Source organism: Rhineura floridana, chromosome 5 (genome assembly GCF_030035675.1).
Source record: "Rhineura floridana isolate rRhiFlo1 chromosome 5, rRhiFlo1.hap2, whole genome shotgun sequence".
Taxonomy (NCBI): Eukaryota; Metazoa; Chordata; class Lepidosauria; order Squamata; family Rhineuridae; genus Rhineura; species Rhineura floridana.
Genome location: NC_084484.1, coordinates 163,233,959 through 163,245,192, shown reverse-complemented (window position 1 = coordinate 163,245,192; position 11,234 = coordinate 163,233,959). Strand labels below are relative to the sequence as shown.

Below are 11,234 nucleotides of genomic sequence, written 5' to 3'. Positions count from 1 at the left end.
ATGTAGTCTCCCACACACATTTAAACCAAAGCTGTCCCTGGCCAGATTCACACCAGACATTTATTCCACTTTAAACTGTCATGGCTTCTCCCAAAGAATCCTGGGAAGTGTAGTTTGTGAAGGGTGTTGGGTGTTGATAGGAGATGCCCTATTCCCCTCACAGAGCTACAATCACCAGAAGAGGGGCTGACTGTTAAACCCCTCTGGCCATTGGAGCTTTGGGAACAGGAGTGTGCTAACAACTCTCAGCACCCTTCACACACTACACTTCCCAGGATTCTTTGGGTGAATCCATGACTGTTTAAAGTGGAATAAACGTCTGGTGTGGCTGTGACCTCCTGATTAGCCAAGCCAAACTGCTGTGAGTCTGGCTTTCAGAATGCTGACAGCTGCTTCTTACTGAGCATGCCTGCGCTATCATAGGCCCCGATGTTAAATTTCCTAAATTAATTAAACTCATTTTTTAAACTTTAAACTGCAGGATATGAAGATCAGAGTATAAGGCAAAGTCAGTAATATGATTATAGGTACTCTGTGAACATGGCTGATTTTTAATTAATTTCAACAAATTATGAGACCACTGACAGAAAAAAGTTCAACAGGAGTCTGGATTTCCCCCCCTCTTATTTTACACTTTGAACTCTAGATTCTGTCTGAGTGTTTTGTGTATTGCCATGAAAACTTACACGGTTAAGCAAGTGTTTCTGAGTTCAGTTTTGTAAGGGTTTGTTTTGAAATGGGCATTGACATGAAGTGACAGGAGAGGTAGGTGGGGCATGTGGGCTAGCGCCACGGGTCTGGGGCAGGCTGGTTCCCAAGGGCCCAGTCATGCCTGGCACCGGCCCTGCTGGCTTAGCAGAGTACTAAGGCATCTGCTTATACAAGGCATCTGCTGTGATAGCAGTGCAGCGTCCTTCATTAATGTACACATAATATGAATGTCTACCATTATGACTGGAGGCATTTTTTGCACAGACAGAGTCTGTGTTAAGCAAAGTCAATAGATCACCTCCTCTTCTTTTAAACATCCTTTCAGGGTCCCATCAGACAATTTTCTATTTCTATATGATTGTGCGTGGATTTCAGCCTTATAATGTTTGCTACAAGAACTGGACAGGATCCATTCCCTCCTGTACACAGAGTTACTGTACACAGAGATCCCATGCGACTTGGTGGAACTCTTTTTTCCTACTCTCACAATGATTCACAAGGGTAAATGTATTGTATTGGAGTTAATGGTGGGTCATGATTTTTGAGCATTGCATTATGCAGTCCCAGCTGAGGGCTAGTCAGGAAGGACCCAGGCAAATGGGATTCAGTTGCACAGTTACGGATATTGGAGAGCTGTATGAGGAGGAGACTGATTCAAGAAAAAGAAAGAATACCCTTTGCTTAAATTGCTTCTGCTATCTGCTACTGTGCCACTTTATACATTAAATAATGTTGATGTGTATTAATTAATCAAAACCACCTCCTTCAAAAGCTACCATTTATTTTTAATTGGCACTAAAAGACAAATATTGTGTGTGCTATACTGTCAAAATGTCAGTTTAGAAAAAGGCAGCATTTTAGGGATATAACAGCACAAAAAAATAACAATACATATATAAATTGCACATGAAAAAGCAGTCTATCTTGAGAAGAATATGACGGCTCCCCTGACCCTTTTTAAAGGAATCTTCCCAAGTAGCAGAGCCCCTTTTGAAAGGATGGGTCTATTTCAGGATTTTTGAAAGCGATAGTTGCACAATGGATCTGATACTGTTTGAACCAAATGAAAACGAGAGAGCTGGATCATAACCTCCGCACAAATGGGTACAATCTACTGTGCTTTTGTGCAGCTCACATTCATTTTGACCAGATGTATGCAGAACTTCTTGCGGAGTACCCAGAGAAATCATATCCAATCTAACGGGGAAGAAGAAAAGGAGAAGAAAAGGGGAGAAAAGAATAGCAACTCACCCTGTTTATAATTCTTTGCAATTAATACATGTGAGCTCTGTTTGGTTACCTCCATGCTTATCGCCTGAGCATCATCCCTGTCATTGCTATTTTGCAGAGCTTGGAAAAGTTACTTTTTTTGAACTACAACTCCCATCAGCCCCAGCCAGTGCCATGCTGGCTGGGGCTGATGGGAGTTGTAGTTCAAAAAAGTAACTTTTCCAAGCTCTGCTATTTTGACAGCTTATTCCTCAAAACCAGCTGTGTCAGCATACTGGAGGGAGGAGGAGAGGGCTCCCATGTTGAGCAAGCACCACCTGGTTTGCTGACATAGCCATTGGGATGTTCAGATCTTTTAGATGTTGCACGTAAAAACACTTGCATTGCCCACTGGTCACAAACCTAGAGTTCTCTGCTAGTTCAGAATGTTAGCAGTGTTCAGGGGCAGGGGCTGGAAAAATCAAGACGGTACATTTTGTGAAAATGATTTTTGCTGACTTGGGTTGTCAAGACCAGTCACAGGAATAGCCCCTGGCTTCACATGTCAGCATGCACCAGTTCAAATGCTAGCACTGACAGTAGTGTAGTGGGGAAAGGAGCAAATATCAGGCTCACATGACGCCCTGCTCTCCAGTTTCTGCAGATCATCTTTCCCTGTGTGGTGCTCTCCAGATTTTTGAACTACAACTGCTATCATCCCCAGTCAGCACATGCAGGGGTCAGAAAACATCTGGAGGCCACTGGATTGGGGAAGACTGTAGCAGTTCCTATGACTAAGCTCACATGTACCATGATACAGACATCCTTATGCATGTAATTCACCCATATGAATAGTCCATGACGTGACTGAAGAAAAGAGTCAAGAATCAATGAAAAAAATACAAACTAAATGGGACTCTAACCCAATTAAAACCATGCACTGGCATTACCTGGACAACAGTATAGCCAATAATGTCCATTAAGGATTATAAATTCACAGATTTTACATTGTAGTTTTCCAGTATTAACCTCAAATATTAGCAATTTTTACCCAAATGAAGAATTTTGAAGGATCTTTTCAAAATAAGTCATAAAGCTAAGGATCTTTGGCTTCAGAGCTGCTCATTAGATATAGGCGCATAATGAATTAAGCATCTTAAAGAGACATCTAGGAAAAATCGCAACCAGTATGAATAAAGGAAAACAAAGAAATCAGACAAGCCATGTTGGGCTTCCCAAAAGTTCCACCAGAATTGTAAGGAGCAACTCACTCAACATTAAACCATATTACAGGAAGGGTTTGATAGAGGTATAAAGGGAGCACATAAAACATTCAGCTGGATAAAAGAAGCCAATCAAGAGGATGGAGATAATTTTAGAACTGTGCTGTTGATATAATCAGCAGAATAGGAGCAGTCCAAAAGTTTACAATATTACCTGATCATAATAAGTCCATTTCTGGTTAATGCAGGAGATGCTATTGTAAAACCATTTCTTTTGTCTTTAAAGACAGGAATGAAAAAGCAACACATAAAAATGAAGTGCAGCTTCAGATTGCTGTTAAGTATAAATCCTTGTCTGTGAAACGTTCCACCCTATTTTCTCCATTATATTCACAATCAAAAGTTCATTTCCTTGAACTCTTAAGCTAGCCTACATTTTGCATTGGATGGAGTGCGGTGAGTGAGAAGATTCAAAAAGTCATTGAAAAGGATCTTCTTCCTTACCTTAATCAAAGCTCATAATATGTTCAAAAGCACAAGAAGCTAGCTATGTGGTAGCTTTTAAGGTACTCTATTTCTCCAAGAGCCGGACAGTAAATGAATATCTATATTCTGTGAAAAGTAATAAACATTCAGTATTGTTTGGCAAGGATCAGGTGAGGCTCAAGGCATTAATACGTCTCACCAAAATGCAGTCCCAAGATTATTAAAAATAAAAAAGGCCAAAAGTTTAAACTTGGCCATGGAAGTTACTAAATGCAGTTAACTAACATTATAGTATATAAGGAGAAAAAATATGGTACTTTTTATGTGTACTGTACCTAAAAGAATATTGATGTTTAAACCAGTCCCTCTATAAGCTAGAACTCAGCTCTCATTTTCCCTTTAATACATATGCAGGAAGAGCTGGTATAGTGTAGCGGTTAAGCAGAGCTTGGAAAAGTTACTTTTTTGAACTACAACTCCCATCAGCCCAATCCAGTGGCCATGCTGGCTGGGGCTGATGGGAGTTGTAGTTCAAAAAAGTAACTTTTCCAAGCTCTGCGGTTAAGATACTGAGCTTTGAATCAGGATGTCCCCAGTTCGAATCTCACGTCTGATGTGAACTCACTTAGTTGGTCTTAGTCAAACCACTCAGCCTCAACCCCACCCCCATTTGCAATATGGAGGATAATAATAATATTGTTTTGCCTTACAGACGTATAACAACCTGATAGGATTATTGATTAGATTACAGATAGGTAATGTATGTGAAGCACTGCGGACACTTGAAAGCACTATAAAAATGCTAAGCATTGTTATTATTAAAAACCATTCTAAGGTGCTCCAGCTTAAACATAAGCTGCAGATAAGGATGGAATAAGGTGGGGAAGGAGGGGGATTTCTTTGGAATTTCCACCCAGAGGGATGTATCTTGATAAGTGCTTTCTGTGGAGTCTACAAGTGGAGAGTCCATGCCACACATTTAAGGCTATTTGTATGCTACTATCTTCCCACAAAATATTGTGTTCAAGGCCTGAGTCTCAGCCTAGAGATGTCTGTAGATGAGAGGATGGGAAGGAATCTTTTCAAACCAATAGAAACAGCTGTAGTTTGCAAAACGTTCTTCTGAAACTCCATGGTGGCTTCCACCAAGCATCACCTTAATGGGCCCTATCACTATCTGGAGAATAGTGTGTCTCCTGAGAATGCAGAAACTGTCCGTCCCTACATTAAATGTAACTTAAGCTACCTGGCAGCACCAGGCCACATCATCATGGCACACGGATAGACATTAGCCCAATCAAAAAGATACTTTGCGGGTCTCTGTCCATCATAGCCATTTAATGCAGTGGTCCTCAAACTTTTTTTTGCCACAGACTACATGAAAATTGTGGAGGGTCATGGTGGACCACTTAATGAGTTTTCTGCCGGTTATAGCAATTGTAATGCACCGTGGAAGGTGATATATCTTTTTTAATTGTATTTTTACAGACATGCTGCGGACCACCTGAATGAAGCTCATGGACCACCGTTTTGGAACCCTTGGTTTAGTGTATCTGAACCTGTATTTTGAAGAGGCAAGGGCCAGCTCTTTTGGGGAGCTCTTCACCCTAATCCCAGAATACTTTTTAGTAAGCAGAAGGCTACACACCAGTCCCAGCACCTCTGGATCTAGACTGCTTACTGTACAAGTTTGCTTGTGGTGATCTGTATGTTGTAATGACTGTATCTATGTATGCAAAGTAATGCATGCATCTATGCATCTCACATAGCTGGATATGGTCTTTTGCTCCCTCATGCAGCACCAAGGTTTTGTATGCCCACTGCATCAGTTCCACATGTGGACACCTATTTCTTCACAGAGAACATCTGCTGCATTGGGATGCTTGTGTATAAACTGGATTACCTATTTTAAATATATGTATGTATATGGTTCCCCCCTTATTTACATTTATGTGTGCTTAAGTCAATAGGCTTGTGTGTGCGAAGACCTGTGTGCAAGGGTATATGAAGACATGCTTGTGTACCCATTGCATCACTTATGCATGTAGGATTTTAAAAGCCAACTAGAAAATTCAGCCAAAAGAATACTGCCATCATGCTCACTGCAGACACTGAAGATTTCAGGTTTTGGCTTCTCTTGTTTTCTAATGCTTAATCCCATATTTGAAATCACACACATACATCTGTTTGATTAATCATTACTTGTTGTGGCACTTAGTACTTTTTTGGGAGCTGTGGATGTCTCTACTACCAGCTACAAGGCAGGCTATTATCCAAGTTCGGTGGGCCTGCTAGGAGAACCTCTGCAGACTGCTCCTCCTCCAAGAGAAAGAGGTTCTTTAAGTTGCAAATAGGATGGCATTGCCTGTTTTTATCGGGGTGGCCTTGAACTGCAGACACAATCGCAACGCTCATGGTGCTCCAGTTGAATATCGATCAGTGCCATGTTGTTCTTGGTTCTGCCCCTCCTCCTGATGTGACCTGCTTCAGGAATGAACCTTAACACCTGGGAAGGAAAACAGATGGTTAGCCCATAGAATACGAACATAGGAAGCTGCCTTTTACAGGTGGTTCATCTAGCTCAGTATTGCTGACACTGACTGGCAGCGGCTCTCCAGGCTTTCAGGCAGGTGCTTTCCCCAGCCCTACCAGAAGACACCAGCTATCATCATCATTATCATCATCATTAGTCTCTTTCCTTGCAAAGCAACCCAAAGTGACTTACAACAATAAGATTAAAACTAATTATAACAAACCCATTAAAACAAGAAACACAACACAACCTAAAAATACATCAGTACAAATAAACACAGGCCTTGCGAGACCTGCCACATTAAAACAGGCCATTGATACCTAAAGCCCTTCAAATTCATGGCCAAAAGCCTGGGTAAAAAGGAAGTTTTTGCCTGGCACCAAGTGCATCTCCTGGGAAGAGCATTCTGTAAGAAGGGACCGACCACTGAAAAGGCCCTTTCTTATGTTGCCACCCTCCACACCTCACTAGGAGGGGGCACATGGAGAAGAGCCTCAGATGAAGAATACAGGGTCCAGGTTGGTTCATGTGGGGAGAGGCAGTCCTGAAGATGCTGGATTCAGTTGAATGTGGGACCTTCTGCATGCAAGGCAGATGCTCTTCCACTGAGCTACGGCCTTCCCCACTGTGTGTGCAAAGTCCTTCCCCCAGCATATGTGTGAGTAGTGTAACCACCACAATATGGTCAACATGTGGGCTTGCCCACCATTTTTGTTAAGGTTTGCATTTAGCTGGAGATAGCTGTGAACTCTCCAGGGTGCTGACAAGCTGCCCTATGGCTTTGGTTGTGATCTGAGAGTGCCTAATAGATTTGACGGGACTATTATTATTATTATTATTATTATTATTTATACCCCGCCTTTTGGCCAAAGGCCCTCAAGGCAGCTTACAAAGAAAAATAAACACAAGTATAAAAATACATCAATAAAGGCAATACAATTTACAAAAATTAAGCTAAATAACAAATAACATTAAGGGGGAAAATGGTAGAGGCCTTGGCAAATAGTCAAACCAGAAATCACTCTGTGCCCTATTAGCCTTGAGCACTATGCATAACTGTCTGTAATACCTGGCCCCACAAAATGATTTCATTTTCCGTGTTTACATAGCTCATGTGCTTGGATAGTGAACGAACTAAACTACCTGATTTTCTAATCCTAAGAGGTCCCTTATTTCTAGTTAATTTGTAAAATGGCTGACTGTAATGAAGAGACAATGACTTCATGCAGGGAATGAATACACATGATGACTTAACTAGAAGTGTTTACTGGGCTACTTAAAAGGTTTTAAAATATGGTCCCACTAACACATTAGATTGATTACATGTTGATTTATTAAAGCAAACAGTTTCATGTACAAAATACCAAATAAAGCTATGGTCTGAAAGCACATGAGGCCATCACCTTGCTGAAGCTAAGCAGGCCTGGGTCTGGTCAGTGCCTGGATGGGAGACCACCTGGGAACCACATGTATGCCGCTTTGGGTTCCATGGTGAAAGAAAGATGGGGTATAAATATAATAAATAAATAATACCAGCATTGCCTTGCTGTGATCCTCATCTTAGAGACACAGCCTCTGTAAGTGACAAGCAGCTGGAAAGGATCTTACCATCACTTCTGTGTATTTTGAAGTGACAAGCGGCAAACAATACATGCTTGCACATGTGCATCTCTTGTGTTCAGGTCTCTCTAGACTAGTTTTTCCTAATCTGGTACCCTTCAAGACTACAACTCTTATCATCCCTGACCATTGGCCATGCTGGCTGAGACTGAGTCCAATGCACCTGAAGGGCACCAGGTTGGGGAAGGTCACTCTAATCCATCACAGGAGAAGCCACCCTTACTCACTTTCAGAAGAGAAACTACATATACCCAAATCACCACCTAAAGGAACTCCCCCCCTTTCCATTTCTTTCCATTTTTTTAAAAAAATTACTTGTTCGGACCATTTGGGAAATTCCATACCAAGCACTGATCGTTCCAATTCCTCCTCTCTGTCCTCCCTTCCACTCCTTAAAAACTGTTTGTGCAAAGATAGATACAGCCTGAAATCCAGCTGTTAGATAATCCATCTGAATGATACACAGTCTCCCCTTGTTTTTATTGCTGTCTTGCAGGATAGGTTTCATTTCCCCTTAATTTCAGGTTAGCTTTGTTTAGAAAGTTAGCGTTTTGATTAAATGCTGCAAAATACGCACCCTTGTTTGCCTTGGACAGAACAGGTAACTAAGGCTGAATTCTCACTGAAGGGTCAGTTCGGATTTATATATAGTGCTTCAGACTGCAAGGTGGGAGCTCACATGACTGAATGCTCCCCTGCCCCCCACTCCCTCCATGTGGAAAAACAAAATATTGGGGAGATGGGCTCTAGCCTAGCCTTTCCATGACATGCTAGCTTTCCATATGTGAGGAACTGTTTTGTATGGAGAAGCATTCAGTCATGAGAGCCCTCACCTGCAGTCTGATGAGGTACATCTGAGCTGTAAGGTTATAACCTCGGATGTCAGAATTTGAGGCCCTGCAGGCTTCTCTATCTGGCCCATGGGATTCTCCCCCAGATAGGCCACACCCTTCACCAACACTCCTTTGCATCCTCCTTCAGTGTTTTTGCCTGACTGGAATATGTCCTTCAACTCTCATAGTGCCTCTTGCTTGTCAGGATGGAGGACAGAGCTCTGTGTCTGTGCAGAGAAAGCACCTCTTTTTGGCACTGGTTGGGCCTCATCTTGAGTACTGCATCCAGTTCTGGACACCACACTTTAAGAAGGATGCAGACAAACTGGAATGGGTGCAGAGGAGGGCAATGAGGAAGATCAGGGGATTGGAAAGAAAGCCCCACATGAGAGACTGAAAGAACTAGGCACGTTTAGCCTTGAGAAGAGAAGACTGAGGGGAGATATGATAGCTCTCTTCAAGTGCTTAAAAGATTGCCACACAAAGGAGGGCAAGGATCTCTTCTCAATCGTCCCAGAGTGCAGGAAACAGAATCATGGGCTCAAGTTGCAGGAAGCCAGATTTTGACTGAATATGAGGAAAAACTTCCTTAGAGAGGTACAACAATGGAACCAATTACTTATGGAGGTGGTGGGCTCTCCAACACTGCATTCAAGAGGCAGCTGGACAGCCACCTGGCATGTATTCTTTAAGTTGGATTCGTACATTGAGCAGGGGGTTGGACTCAGTGGCCTTATAGGCCCCTTCCAACTCTGCTATTCTATGATTCTATGTTCAAGGTAAAATTTACATTCATGGCTCCACTCACTTTTGCCTCTGGCCTCACCCAGCACTGGCATGTAGTCCTCACAAGGTTGTCCAGGAGGAAATGCAACCCCCAAGCAGAAAAAGACTCCCCCCTGCTCTATAGGCATAACCTTTCACATGAAGGTTTTTGAGTGCAGAGGATGGATCAAACACTTTTTCAAAATCTGATTAATGTAACATCCATTTTAAAATGCACAGATGTTAAATGAATATGGCCTTTTTCAAATGAAAGCATATGCAAAGGGATGAGAATCTGCCCAACATTTAAGCCAGCAGACCTCCTGACAGTTTAGGGATTTTGTCTTCTCTTTTGTATTTTCTGTTAAGAAATATGAGCACAGTATATGCACTTTGCAGAGAACAGGAGTGAAATGAATTGGCAGACATTTTTCCATCCAAGACTCAAAAGCAGTGTTTGAACATCACAGAAACTGGGTATCTTTTTTAACTGATCAAGGAACTGATGCTTAAACATTTAATCCTAGCTTCCATCTAATAGTCTTAAACTCAGGTTTATTTCAGCAGACCTGAAAAGATGAAAAAAGCAAGGTCACCTGCCATGGTCATATTATATAAAAGGAAACTCTGTATTTTAAATAAAGCTGACGTTTGCAGATTAAAGGCACATTGCTTGCTCAAAGAGGCAAGTATACTGAATTCACTAGAAACTGAGCTGAAGTTATCTAACACAAGGCCCTTTCTTCACCAGGAAACACCATTGGGACCTGCAATAAAATGTTGCAGTATATTCTTCTCACCTCCTAACATAGGAGTGGGAAACCTTTGTCCTTCCAGATGTTGCTGAATGACATTTCCCATCAGCCCTAGCAAGCATGGCCAATGGACAGGGATTATGGGAGTTGTAGTTCAGCAACATCTGGAGGGACAAAGATTCCTGCCCCCATCCTAACATGAGTGCCAGAATCTTTGTCCCTCCAGATGTTGCTGAACTACAACTCCCATAATCCCTGTCCATTGGCCATGCTTGCTAGGGCTGATGGGAAATGTCATTCAGCAACATCTGGAAGGACAAAGGTTTCCCACTCCTATGTTAGGAGGTGAGAAGAATATACTGCAACATTTTACTTCAGTATACTGTAGGCTGAAGCAAAACATTTCATCTCCTGCCTCCCCTCCTAGTTTTCTGTTTTCCTTTTCAATGGACACTCAACATTCTGTGGCTACTGAACATGTTCAGTCCTCATTGGACTGGGTTCTTTCCCCCCCCCCAGTTTTTAAAAGTTTTTGTTTACTTCTGTAAACCTCAGGGGTCCTCTGAGCATACTGACACTTTTCTCTTGTTTTTCAGTGGTCCTGTTTTGGATCCATTTCTGTTGATGTTCACCACCTGTGTTTGCTGTTAGAGGGACTGATGAGCCCTGGACTGATGTTGATTGCATGGATAGGTGATGTCTGTGTTCAGGATCATGGTTGCTGCACCCACCCCAATTTTCTGCAAAGAGGCCTGACAATGCACATATGCTTTCAATACAATAGGTTAGTTCAGATGTAATTCTAAACCATTGTTCAGCTCTACGAGAACAAGCCACAGTGAGCCCTGGGCTTGCATACTCTCCCCTCTCCACTCCTCTTCGAGCATGGCTCCTTGAGGATGTGCTGGAGGAGGAAAGGGAAGTAGGGAATGCATAAACTTGGGGGAAGGCTAAGCTTGTTTAGCTTAGCCTTATCTGAATACACCCCAAATCTTTGCCCTCTATTTTGCAGAATCACAAGTGCAGAGTGGACCAGAGTATGAACCCAAGGAAGTTCACTGAAGGCGTCCACTCCCCCTCTCCTGAGTTCTCAAGATAA

General features: G+C 42.3%; 1 protein-coding gene across 1 annotated transcript in view; it reads right to left on the bottom strand.

Annotated features, from left to right (window-relative positions):
* Positions 1-1,475: 1,475 nt before the first annotated feature.
* PDGFD (platelet derived growth factor D) overlaps positions 1,476-11,234 on the bottom strand; it is a 248,993-nt gene continuing 239,234 nt past the window's right edge. The window contains exon 7 of the mRNA XM_061628718.1: positions 1,476-6,135. Coding sequence (XP_061484702.1) covers positions 6,001-6,135 — 135 coding nt within the window. The 3' untranslated portion in view covers positions 1,476-6,000. The remainder of the gene's footprint in view (positions 6,136-11,234) is intronic.